At 42.2% G+C, this 18,989-nt stretch overlaps 1 protein-coding gene across 11 annotated transcripts in view; it reads right to left on the bottom strand.

Annotated features, from left to right (window-relative positions):
• Positions 1-85: 85 nt before the first annotated feature.
• The window catches only part of PDSS1 (decaprenyl diphosphate synthase subunit 1), a 44,464-nt gene continuing 25,560 nt past the window's right edge, over positions 86-18,989 (bottom strand). For 3 of the 11 annotated variants that reach the window (XM_049624741.1, XM_049624744.1, XM_049624745.1), the window contains 4 exons: positions 10,734-10,814; positions 10,517-10,630; positions 4,883-4,963; positions 86-1,521 (listed from right to left, as the gene is read on the bottom strand). In XM_049624741.1, the coding sequence (XP_049480698.1) occupies positions 1,381-1,521; positions 4,883-4,963; positions 10,517-10,630; positions 10,734-10,814 (417 nt within the window). In that variant the 3' untranslated portion in view covers positions 86-1,380. Of the gene's footprint in view, positions 2,600-4,881; positions 4,964-6,122; positions 7,959-10,516; positions 10,631-10,733; positions 10,815-18,989 lie in introns of those variants that run through there. The other 8 variants (XR_007456532.1, XM_049624743.1, XR_007456534.1 and 5 more) reach the window with 8 other exon arrangements.

Raw genomic sequence — 18,989 nt, 5'->3', positions numbered from 1 at the left:
GGTTTGCTTTTAAAATGAATAAATAAATAAATAAAGTATACTGATTTATTGCAGAATTATGGTTCTATTTTCTCAATATAGTAACTGAAAAAAAAAAAAATACTAGCCTTATCTCAACCTGTCCCAACGGCAGTGATGGATTTTTGCAGATTTAAAATCTGAGATGGGTATTTACAAGTCAGTCTGCTGAGTTCCTTTTCTAACGTAATTTTTTCAAAGCTAAGAAAATGTGTCTAAGTGTGCACATTCTGTTAAGTCAAATTCTTAGGGACTGCTGTTACGTCCTTCAGTTTTCCAGTGGGCTGTTGTATAGTGGTTCAATAAAAGGAAACTAAAAGTCTCTTTTACGTATTGTTTTTGTAGAAGTGGGTGCAATGGACTTTTCAATAGGCACTATTAATCCATTACCTGGCACTAGCAACATAAAACGGTTTTAAAAGGAAAATAATTCAAAAAATGGTGGATCATGTATTAATCAGTGAACAGGGATATATACCTGACCAACAGACTTATATTGTCTTTTGAAGTAACTGAAATGCAACACATGCACTTTGTGTGTCTCCTCTTAATTTAAGGGAAGGTTGGCGGGATGTTTTTTCTTATCTTGTGTGTAATTCTGTATTGCCTAGGATATTAAAGTAGAGCACTCAAGTGTGGGTTTCTGTGTATTGAGGCTTTGTTTGGATTTCAAATTGCAGTTATGTACTGGGCGTTACAGACTTGTAACAGCATAGTAAATGGTAAGACTAGTGCAAAACATTTATTTCTGAAAATTAAAGGCCATTATTGCTACCAAATCAATGTGACTGTTGTATATGCATTTGCCTTTGTTAATTTTAAACATGATTTCAGTATCACTAGTGATCAGCTAGCTACCTTTTTCATTTTTTCAAGCGGAATGTTCTCTTAATTTTGTATATAACCTGTTGTCTAAATTTTATGTACAGTCTTTTATAATAAACCATTCTCCTATATGAATTTTGGATACTGTTAAAATCTTAATGTGGATTGAGATGTAGACTTCACAACTTTGTGACCTTGACTCCTATGGTGAAACAAGATAAAACCATTTGAATTTTAACATTATTTATTTGTGTAATGGCTTTACATGTGGATCTTAACAGTGTAAACAATACCACATATAACCATCAAGATACCTCTATTAGGATTTACAGGACTAGAGTGACAGATTCAGGTGGCTTAATTACATTTAAAAAGTTTTCTGAAAAACTTTGCCAATAAAAAAATTGCCCATCAATAAGGTTGAAATGATTTTCTTTAAATGATTTTTGGTTATCTGCACGTGAAGCAAAGTATATTTCACAAAACTCCTTAGGCACAGTCTGGTAAAATAGCTGCCAGAAATAACAGAAAGAGTTGTCATTTATCCCTCGTGAGTACAATTTCTGAAAGCTGTATGAGGGCGTCTCTCTCAGGGGACGGTCGAAGTTTACTGATCTCTCTCACTGCTTCGTGGCAGTACTGCTGGGCGAGGTAGGTTGTCTGTTGCACACCGTCACTCTGCGGGGGCGGGTACAGAACAAGAGAACAGATGCATCACTCACTGGATCAGCTCCGAATTCCCTGCTATAGTAGAGAATTAAGATGTACTTTTGAGATCAGGTTGATCAACACTAAACTATGTTTCAAGTGTCCTCCAACTCCTCGGTTCAGCTGCTTTAGGCATTTTTCTCAGAATGAGGCTAACAAAGCAGCGAACTCGTATCAAATAGCCATCGCCTTTCCCTGGTTTTTAAGTATTAGTTTTTAAAAAGTTCTACATGTATACAGTATCAGTTTTTAAGTGAAAAGAATCTAAAGTTAAAACACAATATATAACAAAAGTACAGAGCCCTTATGATGAAAATCAATACTTTCCTCCCTCCAAAGGCACAGTCATCTGTTGGTTTTGAGGTCTTAATTAGCAACTTTAGTTACTAGCTATTGCCTTCCTGCTGAGGAGGAGGATTTAGCCCACTCACCCTAGGCCTCTTATTTTGATAATTCTATTGCCATCTTTTCTTAATTACTTTTCTCATCATGTAGCATCAACTTTTCACTTTATCTCCAGGATATCCTATCCTACCAAGTGCTCCTATTCTTTATACTTTTACACTATAGAGATTTGCATTCTCCTCTCTAACCATGTTTTTATGTTGGTTCTAAAAGCTGAACACTAATAAAAAACTATTTCCGTAATGTAAAAATACATTTACTGCAGAATCAAGTCATGTACTATAATTTCATCTCCCTCTCCGTGGTTCCAAGCTCACAAGGCCCCTATTCAGAATAGAATATTAGTAACATTGGTCTGAAAGGTTCTGGTTTTCTGTACTTTACCAACTGACACAAAACAGGACACGTTTCAGTTTGCCCTGCCTTAGTGTACAGGAGCCCACTTATGAATGTAAATGCTTCCTTTTCTTCCTCTTTGGGAAAAAACTCCTGATCCCCAATCTTTCCACTGCCTTCATCATTCTGTTCATTGTTTAGACGGACTGCCTTAGCTCTAACAGACAGTTGTCTTCATCAAACTGTAGTTCATTCCACTGGTTTGAGTGCCTGCATCTTTCTCTTTCCTGATGTTTCCATGTTGTTCCTGAAATACATCCAGAGATAACTCAGAGAATGGGTACTGAAAGTCAACCTTATAGTTTTTTTAAGTTTATTTTGAAAAAGAAAGGAAATACACGAGTGAGGGAGGGTAAGAGAGAGAGAGAGAGAGAGAGAGAGAGAGAGAGAATCCCAAGCAGGTTCTGCGTGGACATCATGGAGCTGGATGCAGGGCTCAAACCCATGAACTGTGAGATCATGACCTGAGCCAAAGTCGGACGCTTACCCGAATGAGCTACCCAGGCGCCTCAACTTCATAGTTTTTGAGTGATGACTTCCGCCTTCACATTTAATGGATGGTTTGGATATAAAACTCTTGTTTTGAAATGTTTCCTCATCAGGGTGCCTGAGTGGCTCAGTTGGTCAAGTGTCTGACTTAGTCTAGGTTCAGGTCATGATCTGTGGTTTGTGAGTTTGAGCCCCGCATTGGGCTTTGTGCTGCCAGTGCAGAGCCTGTTTGGGATTCCCTCTCTCCCTCTCCTGCTCATGCTTGCTCTCGCTCAAAAATAAAAATAACCTTAAAAAAAAAAAGTTTGTCATTTTGAAGGCTTTGCTTTCTGCCTTCTATCATCTAGTGGTTTTGCAATACACTGAGCCAGTTTTGGTCTCTTCTCCTTTTGTAGGGGCCACTCTTTTCTTTGATTTTGTTTTTTTTCTCTTCCTGAATATATGTTACCTCATTGATCCTCTAAAAGCTCTCATTTTCTTCCCTTGCTGTTTACGTTTTTGAAGATCTGCTCAATTTCACGTTCTAACCCTTCTTTGGAGTTTTTCACAATCAAACTTTCTTAGAGCTTGTTCTTTTTTTTTTTTTTTTTAATTTCCTTTTTTTTTTTTATGGTAACAGTTTTTTTAAACCCCCCCCCCCCCCCTGATATTTTTCTCTGTTTCTGTCCATCTTGGTCTCAGCAAGCATTACTCAACTATTTAGTAATCCTACCAAGTAAGTCCTACTTGTCCATCTTTCATGAAGAAATAGGGACTAGGAGCTCGGGGTGAAAGGAGTTAGAATTCAGAGGTCTTTGGAGAATTTGTTAAGTGAACATTCTTGTACTTTTCTTTTTTTTTTTTTTTTTTTTTTAACATTTTTTATTTTTTTTTGGGACAGAGAGAGACAGAGCATGAACGGGGGAGGGGCAGAGAGAGAGGGAGACACAGAATCGGAAACAGGCTCCAGGCTCCGAGCCATCGGCCCAGAGCCTGACGCGGGGCTCGAACTCACGGACCGCGAGATCGTGACCTGGCTGAAGTCGGACGCTTAACCGACTGCGCCACCCAGGCGCCCCACATTCTTGTACTTTTCTAAATGCATTTCTGCCTGGGCTCGTTGGAACTTCATGGTTTTGCTAAGAGCAACAATTCATTTTCCCTCTTCAGTCCCACTTTTCACTTCAGTGGTTGGTGGTACTATTCTGACACCAGAACCTCTCCCAGGCACATCGACTTCTTTATTAGCTAAAACCCCTTCTCACACTCAGTTTTTTAGCAGTACTGCCAAACTACCCTCCACAAAGGTGGTAGCAAATTATGATGCTTAACAGTTTAGAGAGTTAAGAGAAATCTATCCTTAAGAGGGGCGTTGCTTTTTGGAAATCTTAAAAGTTATTATTTGGAAGTCTTTCAAGTACTGCACTAATCACAGATCTCAGACCACACACTGGCTCACTAAAAATTGCTTGCTCCGTCTCATTCATTGATCTGTTGGCCCCAAATGACTCTGGATTTGGAATTTGGAAACAGGTCATTCTCAAAAGACAGTTATCGAAACTATGTAAAAAGATCTGGCTTCTACAGAAAAGTTGAGGATATGCGGCACTAGATGTGAAATAAGCTCAGACCCTGAAGGTTAAACAGTCTGCCTATGTAGGTTGTTTTTTTTTTTTTTTTAAGTTACCATTGATCACAGTTGTAAGAGGGAGGAGGAGAGACCATGCTGGGTAGGCAACTGCAAGAGCCTGACAACCTGGCTGTGGCCGAGACAAGAGCTTACACCAGGAGGCACAGCTGGGCAACAGGGAAAACAGCAGTGCTACCAGTGGATTTGGGGAAGGCTGGTTTCAAACTAGTGAAATCCTAATATCCAAGCCTTACCCAAGGCCAATTAGTCTTCAGAAAGACTTCTAGAAGGAAAAAGAATTACACAAGTTTCTCCCTCTGTTTTTGCCAAATCAACAACTGAACACACTTGGTTTTGCATCTAAAATTTGTTACATTATTTGGCTAAAGAACTTTGCCATGTTGTAAAATAATCTTTGTAAAATAATCTTACCTGTAATACATATTGTTGAGCTCTGTCCACATCTCCTGGTAAACTGAACCGTCTCATTATCATAGCATTCATTTCTGGGAACTAATCATAAAGAAAGAAAATCTATTTACTGCTCTTGTGAGAATCAAATGTTCTACCACTTAAGTTTGTAACAATAGGAAAAAACAAAAAGGTGGTTACATGTTTAGATGATGTTGGATGGGGGGGCCAGTAAATTGTAGCAATTAAAGCAGCAGAGCTAAGAGAGAGACACCCATTTCCAAGCCCAGGGACTGGCTGATGCTCAGAGGAGAGGCAGCTGTTGATGTTTGTTCATTCTGGGGTTCTTTCTATTCTATCCTTGGGTCCAACACGGAGTAAAAGAGAGTGAGGGAACAAAGTACATCCCTAAAATCTCCTTATTGGCTGCTCTTCTGGTCCTCAAACTTTAGATTGAACCATAATCATCAGAGGCCTGTTGGACCACTCCCTCAAAGTTTGCCACTCAATAGGGTTGGGACCCAGGCACGCATTTCTAACAGGTTCCAGATGATGTGGGTTTTGCTGGTCTCTGCTAACATTTTGAAAAACACTCGCTTAGGATGAGGCTGGGAATTAGGCATTCTACTTTTAGTGCTAAACTGAGTGACACTGAAAGCTACTGCAGGATCTGAGCAGAGCCCTGCCTTAGCAGCTCGGGTGGAACAGAGCAACGGATGCTCGATGTTGACTGCGCCCTGGAGTCACGTGGGAAGTTTGTGGCTGCTTGGATCTGCTCCCAAAGACTGACTGTATTGGGTGGGGGTCTGTCCTGGGCATCAGGATTTGAAAAGTTCACCAGGTGTTTTTAATGTGCAGCCAAGTTTGAGAACCACTGAGTTACAGGAGACAGGTAGAGACAGGTTGCTGTAGTTGATTATAAAGAAGACCAAAGTTAAACTGTGGCACTAAGAGAAAAAAAGAAAATGCATACCTTGAAGATAAAAATCTATATTCTGTGTTACTTAGCAATAATTCAGGAGAATTACCACCATTAACAAAACCAGGAAGTTAGGGCTCTGAGTCACTGCATTTTCTAGATGGGAAGCTCTAGTTCTGGTGCCGACATAGCTGAGTGGGCTTCAACCTGTGTGTCCTGGCCTCCTCCTCAGTGTCCCGAGGGAGTTCAACTATGGGAGCTAAAATCCATTAGCTCTAACAGCTTCTGGTTCCATGAAATAAGAGGGAAGATATATTTAGTTTTGGACACATCAGTGCTTACAGCAGTTGCCAGTTTTTCCCTGGCAGTGAGCCTGAAGTTGTTGTCCTGTAACCACCACCACGGTATTAGTAATCCTAGAAGAAAAAATAGGGCACACATAGAAAAACCTCAACCGGATGATGACAGAGGAAGAATTAAGAATGTTCCTTTCAGAGTCAAGTATGTGTCAGAACAAAGTTCTAAACACGTAGAGGTTGCTCACATGCTTAGAAAATGTAAAGGCCAGCAACTAGTTAGCACTTAAATGAAAACCAGTAATTTGTTTTAGTTAGTGACCTTTTAAAAGAATAAATTTTACACGAAACAAAATCAGGAAAGCTCAAATCAGTCAATTTTAGTGGTAAAAAGCTAAATTAAATAGGCATTTGTCTTAATACCACACTCTAAAACTGATTTCTGGAAGGCTATGCCCCCAAAGCTGATAATGATATTGTCCTGGGCATCTGGTAAATTACCTTGTTTATGGTATATGAGCTTTTCCTGCAACACCAACAAATATGGTAAAATGTGCTGCTTGGGTGGCTTCTCTGATTCCTTTTACTATAAAAAACATCGAGAAAGCAAAGTTTGAAGAAAATATTTGCATGGAGTGTGACTACATCCTTTAAACAAGTAGTGTGTACAATTTTAATATGCAAATACCAAACTCTTCCCTAGGCACTGCCCTGTTCCCTTACTGTGTAGGTGGAGAAATGAGAAACCTAACAGGAACCACAGTTGCCTGCTTGCAGATTTAGTGAGCAATAAGAAAATTTTTGTTTGTCCAGGCTGTTTTACGGGGAAAACCTTTTAAGAGTATGACAACTCGTATTCCGTGAAATATGTCCATAAACCAAACTACGAAGGTGATCGATAAATGTAGTGAGCTTGCTCAGACGAAACCTGTCTAACTCTTAAGGGACCAGCTAGTCACAACACCAACAGAAGCCTGTGCAGCTGGTGCAGGGGCTGGGGATGGTGACGGCAGTTGGAAGTACAGCTACAGGCTGACATTTAGGTCTGGTGACTTATCAAATAAGGGAAACAGAAGAAAGGAAAAGAGCTTTATTTGAGAACTAATGTAATCTCTCTCTCTCTCACACACACACACACAAACCACCAAAAACCACTTCCATTTTGTTTCTGAAGATCTCAAAATCCAACTTCTATACTTTTTAAAGATTCAACATGATGTTTTTGTTCTTACAGAAAATACGTATACAGGTATACATGGAAGGACACTGTCATCATGGGGACCTCTGAGAAATGCCGAAACTTTCCTTAAATCCCCTGTACCAAGGTTATCAAGAAACCTTCAGGAGATGTCAAAAATAGTGAATTCCAGAGAGAGGGAGTTTCTACTAAGTTGCTGGGTCCAACAAATTCCAATTACAAGACAACCCGCTGTGTGAAGTTAAAAAGGAAAAATGGCTTCCCGAGCTTGTTTGTCTTGGTGGAGACTCAGTGTTCGCAAATGGGAAAATGCAAGGGCTAATTAATTGGCAAACAAAATTCCCCTACCTGTGGAAAAGATTACAAACATCTCACAACGAGTCCACTGAATGGGTTAGGTTAACGACAAATCATGGAAGCCGACACAGAAGCTCTTCGTTGAGCATCGCCAGTGCAGAGAATGCCAGTTACCTGCTCTGCGGGAAGCCCCACTGGGGATCGGACAAGCTCCGCAGGCGCCAGCTTGCATCAGCGTCAGCACTGGCACTGGTAATACATTGGGTAGTGATAGGAACACTGGTCTGAGAGGAGTTGGCGTCTAATTGTCTGCTGTGCCATTTACCAGATGTTTAATTTTGGCCAAGTTTGCACATCACTTTCTTATTTGTAGAATGGGCATAATACCTACCACAAAGAGGAGTTGTGAGATTAGAGGTAACGTATGAAAGAATCCTTTGCAGACCACAAAAACAATGCATTTTCATTAAATGAAGATACTGCACAGTCTTCTGTTATTTTGGAACTTGTTTTACCCTAAATCACTTTGAGCCCCATAAATATTTGACACATTTCTGGCCAAGAACCCCTTTTTTGCTGATATAATCTGTAGTGGAGACTAAACCTGATATTTTCTTTTAAAACGACAACGCTTTTTTGTACTAACTTTTGCCGATAAGCCACAGGACAGAAACAGCTGATCTACTTAGGAAGCAGGTTCTTTCCAGAATCACTTCCCTCTTGGCCTCACTCTGTGTTCCCCTTTCTAGGCGGCCATGTGCCTTTTAGCTCCCTTTTCCTACTGCCTTGTGGGCAGATGGGAACAGCACTGTCTGGTGAGGGTGAATGGGTACCTCGTGATGCTGCATTTCCCAGTGAGACACCCGTAGCACTGTGGTTAAGGACGCGGTAAGCTTCTGTGTGTTCCTTTTCCTTGCCCCCGCCCCCCTTTTTTAAACCAGTATTTTTAAATCTCTTATGTATTACTGACCACTTATAGGTTGGGGTGATACAGGAATGATCCATTTTTCCCCAACTTTGTCCCAGTGTATCTGAAAGGAGAACAATTCACAACTCCTTTGTGTAGAAGAAAGTTAATTAGTTTCTGTTGAAATAGGTTCATAGTGAAACAATCAGAAGAGGCATCCATTCTCCATCCATCATCTTAAAAGGTTCAGTGGAGTCAGCTGTTAGTGTCCTGGGGCTCATGACAATTATTTGTCATTGTTAAGATTCCTAGAAGTATGGCACACCAAGCTTTTTAGTAGACTACAAGCTTCTTTAGGAAAAGGCTTGTTCCTTAGTCATCTTGATAACCTCAGGGCCTCACTGAAAGAATCCTCACTGAGCTGGCAGTCTCCATTCCCTCCATTCCTCCTGTTCCTGACTCAACATTTACTAACCAGCGTCTGAATAGACTAACGTTTGGAGTCTGTACAGACAGCAGCCAGTGACTGATCTCTCTGGCCTCAGGCATGCCTTTACGTTTACATGGTTTATGAATCCTCCGTTTTGTGGGTTAATAGTAAAAAAGAAAATGTTCCTTGCTCATGCTTTAATGTATACAAGAGGATTTTATAAATTTTGTCGCAACTTAGCACATGTATTAATATTACTGAGTTTTGGGCTGGCAAGTTAGTCTCATGAGGAGAAAGAACCCATCTATAACACGTCGTTCTCTTCTCACCTCTGCCTCAAAATTCTGAGAGGACAGAGCCTGGTAGTGAGGACTGCTATTTCCACAAAGGGCTTCAACATCTCCTTTTGGGTGGGTGAGTGGGTACTTCATTCCTCAGTTGACTGATGTCCACCAGCGTTGGCCAAGATCACCTGGTCCACCCCGCCCCTTCACCCCCGCCAGCTGCTAGATTCCCCTAAAGGAGAGTTACCCTGGTTATGGGTCTGCTAGACAGTGGATAAAAGATGATCTCTCCTTCCCTGGGTGGGAAATTGATCAAAAGCAAGGTCACTGGTTTCAATAATGTCAAAACAGAATCCCTAAGTTCTACGGAAGACATAGTTTATCTTTGTAAATTGTGAGAAAGAATACAGGCAAATCTCTCAAAAACTAAAAGTTACTAAAATTTTAGACCAAAGAGCTAATAATTCTTCATTTCATGGATTGGTGATGAACATCTTATTGCTTTGCTAAATACCGGATTAAATATGCTGCAAAGTTACAATCTATTAAAAAGATGTCCAAATGCCAGCCAATGTCCCACTCACTTCAAACCACACTTGGCCCAGCCACAGCCATGTGGCCGGCCTCCAGAGCAGGCTCTGGAAATAAATGTCTGCCTTGCTAGTCCCTGCAGCATCTCTGAAGCTTCCTAAGCTTTTTCATCCACGTGAAGGAGAACATAAAGGCAGCTTTTACTTACTTCCTTAATTGACAGTCCCTCAATCTGGAGAAAGAAAGAACTATGTGGTTCTAGTTGCCCTTGTAAATGTTCTTGACATTTTGAGGCAATGGCCAAGGCCCTCTGAGAGCAGCACACATTCCCATTAAACTTCTAGAACGGCAGAATTTCTTATGCTGGGAGGCCCTTCCAGTGCCTTTTTAAGGGGCTCTGAGGCACATCCCAAATCCAGTCCTATAATCAAGATGCGGAAACCATTCACCTTGTCAGTGCCTAAAATATATGGAAATAATCGTAATGCTACCTTAAATACATACAGCATTTAATTTACGAGGTACTTTCTCAGTTAATCCTCAGTACGACCCTGAGGGGAAAGTTGTAATCTCTTCCGTTTCAAGTTTTATTCACAGATAAAGCTTAGAAGTAAAATGGCTGGTCCCAACATCTCAGCCCCAGGGCCAGGATCAAATCTAGGTCCAGGTCTCTTACCTGAATGCTTTCCCATATCTCCCCTATCAGCTTACCTAAATGCTTACCCCATACCTTCCCATCAGCTGTGCCTGGAACAGACAAAGCAGTGTGTCCAAGGGAGTTTGGAAAACCTACCTGTTGGCAAGCGAACAGGACAGGGCCGGTGGCTAACCCAAGCTTCAGATCTGCTGACGTTGGTTTGCCCATCCGGTCAGAACACGAGGTGAAGTCCAACACGTCGTCTATTAGCTGGTGGAAGGGAAAGAGGGGCATCTAGAGCACCACATCCCGCATCGCGGCTGCCCCTCCCGCTGTGCCAACAGGCCACGTTCTTAAAAAGCAGCAGACCGACCTGAAAGGCTATTCCCACGTTTTTCCCGTATTGATAGGCAATCTCATGCACTGCTGGATCAGGGCATCCGAGGACAGAGACCTGAAGCAGAGAGAGAATTCTGAAATAAGCTGCTGGCAGGCCTGAGCCGGGGAGCCCCAGTCTGTGTGCACAGATGCATCCATCCGGTCCCTCAAATGAGAGGCAGTGAGGCTGGTCCGAAGATACTGCAGCAGAGGGAGATCAAACATGCATACGCCACTGGTGCTTTTAATGAAAGGATGTCAGCCTCAGACGGCTTTTTCAAATTTTAAGGAAACCACCTTCCACCCCTTTCCCAGGAGAAGTCATCTTTCCCACTGCTTCCGGCACTCGGTGCTAAACCTGGCCTAAATGTTGGCTTTATTTTTATTTTTCTATTGATGTAGACCTTATTTTAGGGCTAGCTAGTCTGATCTAATCACACATGATGTTGCTATATATGTATTTCCTCATTTGTAGTTTCTTTTAATACTAAATTTTTGGTGATTTCACTTATTTCTCAAATGCAGCCATTTCCTCACATGTGTGAAACAGCCTCAGACCTCGTGCTTCTGACATCCTGTTTTCTCATCCTCAAGGGTCTTCATGGTCCTACTGCTCCTGTATTTCTCTTGCAAGAAGTAATTAACTACATGGAAACTTTTTTTTCCTTTCTTTTTCAGTGGAGGAGAAGTAAGACTTCTAAGCACTTTTTAAAACTCGAAAAAAAAACTAGCTGGCTCCGGTCACTTGAGTGCCTTTCCCACTGCTCTGCTAAGCAGACCCTGCCACACTTCAGAAAACAAAGACTGGGTAAAAACCGAAAGGAGGGAACAGGAATGAGGTCTACTCCACCGGAGAGGAAATGTCTATGCTGACTCCATGAGAAAGGCAGACAAGGTGCGGTCTCCTTCCTGAGGTGGGTCACTGATGATGAAGGATCCTGTCCTTCGTGACCCTCTGGTCGGCACCCTCTTTGCTCAGGCATCTGTGTAGCCCAGTGGTGCGGACTCTGCGGTTAGCCTGCCAGGGGCGTGTAAATACGCTACGTATTACCACGCGAACTTAGCGTATTACTTGGTATTTCTGGGCTTCAGTTTCCTCATCTGTAAAACGCAGGATCAAAAGCACTTAGCTCATAGGGCTGCTGTGAGGAATACACGCGATGCTGCTTTTAAACCTCAGCTGAGTGCTGGGCATCTGGCCATAACACTAGATGTTTGCTGTTGTTGTTAATTATCCTCCTCCTCCCCTTCTCCTAGGTGCAGGAACAGGAGCTGGGTAGTGTCCATGCTCTGTGGCTAATTAAAGCCAGCTCATACAATCTGGGCAACATTCTCTTAGCCCTGAGAATGTTTTTGATGACTTAATGAAGTCTGTGACCGCGTTAATGTTTGGCTGCAGGTCCTTGATACAAATTTGCCTGTCATGAAAGGTCAGGTGGCCACTTGAATGAATAACAAACTCACAACCGCTTTCAACGGCACAGACCTGACCACTGACAGGCACGGATCCACGTACAGGAAGAGATTCCTCTTTTCAACCATACTAAAGAATCTATGACACCAGCTGGGAGACGATTTAGAAATTTTGACAAGAGTCAAGAAAGCCATCAACTTGGCCAAAAGAATAAATGTGGTAAGATCTGGGCAGCTGAGGATGTGCTGAGCTCAGAACACAATGACACCCCCTTTCCAGGCAGAAATAACTCAGAGAGCGAGCCTGTTCATGCTGTTACTTCAACACAAAACAGCACAGAAATGCCAGCTTTCTTCCTGAAAAGTAAGAGATATTTAAAAACTCTCTTCTATTTCTAAACTCACTGGATTAAAATTTATGGAGTACATATGATGAGCACTTTACATTATCTTAGTTAAGCTGCACAGTGTCCCAGAAGCATTTCTTTTGTGGTTGATGATGATAAGAGCAAACAATTACCAAGCCCTCATCATATGCCAGGAGCTATTCTGAGATTTCTCGTGTATTAACTCACTTACGGGCCAGGCCTGGAGGCACAGAGAGCACCAGATGTTATAGGGCTGGGAAACGGTGGAATGAGAATTTGAACCCAAGAGTCGGACTCCAGAGACCATTCTCTTAATCACTTTATTACACTGCTTCCAAGGGGCGCAAAACAGAAGCCCAAAGAAGTCAAATCATGTGCCCGAGGAAGCAGAAAGCTGTGTGGTCTGGGCGCACCGCCCGCAGCTCACACGCTACCACAGAAACGAGTGACACTTAGTGGGCAGCTTCCGCTTCATAGGCGGGGAAGGGACGTTTCTGCCCAGATTTCCACGCCTGGGGTGCAAAGACCGTTCCTCAGTGCCCAGAGAATCCCGCTCCCCCACGCCGGGTAAGGATCGCCTGGATCCGTCCCGTGCAGGTGGAGAAGTCACAAGCAGTGCAACACAAAAGGCACAGAGGACGTGTGCGGACAGGACACAAGCGCTTCTTGTGCTCAGCACCAGGGGACAGGTGCCTCTTATCTTTCCAGATGTGGGTGGAGGATGAGGAATGACAGGGTAAAAGAAAGCGGAGCCTGGCTAACCTTTCTGTTGGAAGCAGGCCCACAGCAGGTCCTGCTGTACGCGTGTGGCTCTTCTGGGGGAAGAGGAGGAAGGTCTCAGAACGTTCTCATGAGCCTGGTCTCAGAAAGGCTGGGGAGCACAGGCTGCATTGCAGGGACCAGCACTTGGTGTTCATCAAGCATCTCTGTGTCACCAAGGAAGTTAAGACATCTATCCTGAAGACACACAGATGCATCGTGTCTTCTTTATTAAAAAAATGGTGGAGATTATTGGAGCTCCATTCTTACATACAAAATATCGAAATGGGTGTTGTCAAAAACCAACTAAAAATACTGGGGGAGAATATATGCAACATAATATCATAGATAAAGTGCTGATATTCTTATTATATAAAGAGCTCTTTTTTGTTTTAAAGTATATTTATTTTGAGAGAGAGAGACAGCGAGGGAGGGGCAGAGAGGGAGGAAGAGAGAGAGAATCCCAAGCAGGCTCTAGGCTGCTAGCGCAGAGATCATGACCTGAACGGAAATCAAGAGGTGGATGCTCAACGCACTGGGCTGCCCAGACGCCCCTGTAAAGAGCTCTTTAAAACCAGGGGCGTGGGGGGACCAAACACGTTAGAAGATGGGCAAAAGACACTGGCAAATAACAAAAACTGAAGATATATAAATGGCCCTTAAGCACCTGAAATGTTCAAGTTCACTTAGAAGGGAGAAATGCAAATTAAAACCCCACTGCAATAACATTTTCTCATCTATCAAACTGGCAGAAACTGAAAAGCCTTACAACACATTCAGTGAGCGAGGCTGTGGGGAAACAGGCAGGAAGCTCACATACCCTGGTGGTGAGAACATCTGAGAGTACAGTCCTTATGGAGGGAAACGTGGTGGGGCAAGAACCACACACACGACTACCTTCAAATACATCCTGAAGGTACACTGCTAACAATTCAAAAACACACTGGAGCGCCTGAGTGGCTCAGTTGGTTAAGCGTCCAAATTCAGCTCAGGTCATGATCTCGCAGTTCACGAGTTGGAGCCCCGCATTGGGCTCTGTGCTGACAGCTTGGAGCCTGGAGCCTGCTTCAGATTCTGTGTCTCCCCCCACCTCTGCACCTCCCCCTAAAATATGCCCTTGGGCTTGCGCGGGCTCTCGTCTCTCTCTCAAGAATAAAGAAACGTTAAAAAATAAAAATAAAAAACACACTTGCATAAGGTTAGGCACTATAGTATTATTTGTAACTGTAAACTACTAGAAGCCTAAACACCCATATATAGGAGTGGCTGAGAAAACCACGGTATATCCACTCGATAGGATACGAAGCAGCTGTTTAAAAAATGAGGAAGAGGGGCTCCTGGGTGGCTCAGCTGGTTGAGAGTCTAACTCTTGATTTTGGTTCAGGCCATGATCTTATGGTCATGAGATGGAGCCCGCCTCAGGCTCTGTGCCGCGTGTGCAGCCTGCTTAAAATTCTCTCTCCCTCTCTCTCTCTCAATACAATACAATACAATACAATACAGAGGAAGATTCTACAGAGCAGCATGGGATGATATCCCTGATACACTGTTAATTGAAGAAAACAAGGTGCAAAGGTCAGACACACACAGAAAAGGTAGCACAGCATCCTACTTTTCCTTGCAAGAAAGAAGGGGAAACAACATGCATGTGGGGCTGTTCATCTGTGTAAAAAGAAACACAGGAAGGAGGAAGCAGAAGCAAAGAGACTGGTCACTTACAGGGTGGGTGGAAAGGATGAGGAGGGGGACGGGACACATGGGAATGGTGGGCAAGTACCAGTCTGTATACACTTCTGACTTAAGGAGCTAGGTTAACATTTCATACACTCAAAACCACACCAACAGCCTCCAACCCCCGCAAAAACAAAATTGGTTAAGAATGGAAGGGGACCTCTAAAATGGAGTAAAAAATAACCTAGCTTATATTTCAAATAATAATATAACCACACTGAAAAGAGGTAACTTCGAACACAGATTTTTGATTATATTATCCTCAGGCTAAAGACAAAAAGAACTATAAACAAATACTGAACTACTAGGTTTTTGTTTTTTACAGAGATGGGAGTTACCAATTTTTAAACCCCTTTGGTATATTCTAGGGGACTGAGCAAATAAATATATTGTGGAGAATGGGAGTCAAGCTTCTCATTCTTGGGGAAAGGAGCTACAAATACAGTCGACCTCTGAGCAACATGGGGGTCAGGGGTGCTGACACCCCTCCACCTCCTGTGCAGGTGACAATCTGCATATAATTTTTGACTCCCCCGAAACTTAACTATTAATAGCCCACTGTTGACCAGAAACCTCACTGATGACACATTTGATTAACACATACTCTGTATACGTATTATATACTACATTCTTACAATAAAGCTTACAAAAAATCATAAGGAGAAACTACTTTCATAGTACTATACTGTATTTATTAAAAAGAAAAAAGATAACCCGCATATAAGGATCTGTGCTGTTCTAACCTATGTTGTTCAAAGGTCAACTGTATGGAAGGACAGAATGCTAGATAAATCATGAATTCTGTGGAATGAGCCAACAATATGATACATCACTGTTTGGATACACATAGATGGGAAATAAAAAGATCAAGACATAAACATACCCATTTATATATATATATATATATATAAAAATTTGCAAACTTAGATACCGGTTATGCAATATATATATAAATTTCCTATTTCTGTCTACTATCATTGGAGGGCCCAATGATACCTAGTGGAGAGATCTTGGTTTCCAAATACCATTCTCCAACAAAAGAACAGGGCTCGTTGGAGAAATTATGAATCCTAGTGTTGGGAAGGGCAAGATGAACCTGGAACGTCTTCTGCCAGAAATTAATGAAGTGTTGGGGCACCTGGGTAACTCAGTCAGTTGAGCGTCTGACTCATGATTTTAGCTCAGGTCGCGATTGCAAGTTGTGGGCTCGAGCCCCGTGTCTGGCTCCACACTGAGAATGGAGCCTGCTTGGGATTCTCATTCATTCTCTCTCTCTCCCCACCTCCCCCCCCCCACTTGCAATCTCTCTAAAAAATAAAGAAATTAAATAAGTGCTAAAAGAATGATGGGGGTAGATTAAAAGGACACAGAAGCCAGGTTAAAAGGCCTTCCCCACTGGCCAAATATGGGATAATTCAGCATTCAGATAAATAACAGTAAAGGGTTATAATCCATAGAATAAGAATCCAAGAGTTCACAGAGATAAGATCGTCCTTAAATCAAATACCCTTCTATCGTAGAAGCAAGATGTTGAAGGAATGACAGAATTCACAAAACAGTGACTTGGCAGCCATTGTGGTAATAAGTATCTGAAGAAAGAATCATAAATAGATGCGAAAACCAGAGAGAGTTTGATAAGCAGATTTACATAACCTCATAATCCCTCCCCAGATAGGGAAAAATAGTAATCTGAAAATGAAGTAACCTGGCAGTTACTACCGAAATCAAGTGATCAAAGTGAACATCACCAGTAACAGCACAAAAGGGCGTCATGTGGTCCCTGATGTGACGAACTGAGCAGGTGGCATCCTTTTTGTTGTTTTCCTGTGCAAAATGCATAACCGGTATCTAAGTTTGCAAAGCAGCAGACAGATCCAACTTGAAAGGCTCAATGACACATTAAAAAATCAAGGTAGGGGCGCCCGGGTGGCTCAGTCGGTTGAGCATCCAACTTCCGCTCAGGTCACGATCTTACGGTTCGTGAGTTCGAGCCCCGCATCGGGCTCTGGGCTGATGGCTCGGAGCCTGGAGCCTGCTTCCGATTCTGTGTCTCCCTCTCTCTCTGCCCCTCCCCCATTCATGCTCTGTCTCTCTCTCTCTCAAAAATAAATAAACATTAAAAAAAAAATTAAAAAAAAAATCAAGGTAATGGGGGCGTCTCGGTGGCTCAGTTAAGCGTCCAACTCTTGGGTCTCAGCTTAGGTCATGATCTTGTGGTTTATGAGATTGAGCACTGTGTCGGCCTCTAGGCTGACACAGTGCAGCCTGCTTGAGATTCTCTCTCTCCCCTTCTCTCTGCCCCTCCCCTGCATATGCTCACTTGAGCTATCTCTTTCTCTCTCTCCCTCTCAAAATAAATAAATAAACTTAAAAAAAAATCAAGGTAATATAAGAGCAAAGATGGACTGAGGAACTTGTTGCACACTGAGACATCGAAGACTTATGACAGTTAAATGCAACAAGAGATCCTGGACTGGATCCTGGACCAGAAAAAGTTTTCCCCTTTTCTTTTTAAAAAAAAAATTTTTTTTTTACATTTATTCATTTTTGAGAGACACAGACAGAGCACACATGGGGGAGGGGCAGAGAGAGGGAGACACAGAATCTGAAGCAGGCTCCACTCTCAGCTGTCAGCACAGAGCCCGACACGGGGCTCAAACTCACGAACTGTGAGATCATGACCTGAGCCGAAGTCGGAGGCTTAACCGACTGAGCCACCCAGGCGCCCCTCCCCTTTCCTTATTACAATATTATGACAGCTGGCAAAATAGGAATAAGGTCTATGTGTAGATTAGATAAGAATTTTGTACCAAAAGACACTGTTCTGCAAATACAACCCACAAAACAAAATCCTGTGGTAGCATACTGTGGCTTTGGAAATAAAGTAACAGGAAGGCAGCCCATTGATTCCAGGCCTCATGCAGCACTGGAGAGTATACAAATTTGGAAAAAAAGAAAAGAAAAGAAAAACAAACGAATGCAGGATCATCATACCCAGTTCTGGGTTCCAATCCCAGCTCAGCCATGTCTGACTGAATAACACTGGATGGGCCACTGGACCTCTCGGATCTCATTCCTGTGAGATTTTTCTGGGGAAGAAATCATGGCCTCCACTGGTAAGCTCGAGTGTATTCTATATGACTAGGACACAAATAAGTAACCTTTCATTTAAACATATTACTTCCATTTTCCTATCAATCAGTGTCATAAAATAATCCTAGAGGGGGTCCTGGCTGGTTCAGTCGATGGAGCATGGGACTCTTGATCTAGGGGTCAAGGCCTAGATCATGACCCTTGATCATGAGTTCAAGCCCCACATTGAGCGTAGAGTCTACAAGAAAGACAGACATAGAAAGACAGGACAGGACAAGAGAGGAAAGGAAGAAAGGAAAATACAATCCTTATTTAAAACAAAACAAAACAAAACACACCAATCTTAGACAACCCTCTCTTAGTTTTTATACTATTTCTACTAAAAAATAACAATGAGTGATTAAAGTTAACAGGATAAGTTATAAGCTGCTAAATTTCCTTCAAATTCCCATAACATCTTAGAATTCTATTAATTATTCCACAATAATTCTGATGTTTAAATTCTCTGTATTTCCTTTTTTTGGCACTTCTGGTTTGCTTTGCATGAACTTTTGGAGCCCAAATGTCTTTGCATTTTAAATACCAGGAGTACATAAAAATAGCCATTTTGAATATGCAACACCTCTGGACTATTTCTACCCATAGGCACTTAAATATAGAACCTTTTATTTAGAGCGCTCACACTATGATTTTGCCTTATTATTCTAACAGCTCTGGAGTATAGGAATAAATCATATAAAAAGTGAGTAGTTGTGGGATGATGCCGGAATGCCTCCTAGTGGACAGCACGAAGCATTTCATTTTAAAAAAGGGTCGAGCCATGTTAATACACATGTCCACTGTTTACTTGCTAATCTGTGAAGAACGAAGTACAATTTATAAATGAG

This window comes from Panthera uncia, chromosome B4 (genome assembly GCF_023721935.1).
Source record: "Panthera uncia isolate 11264 chromosome B4, Puncia_PCG_1.0, whole genome shotgun sequence".
Classification (NCBI taxonomy): domain Eukaryota; kingdom Metazoa; phylum Chordata; class Mammalia; order Carnivora; family Felidae; genus Panthera; species Panthera uncia.
Note: the sequence above shows the minus strand (reverse complement) of the source record. Positions and strands in the feature narration are given on the sequence as shown.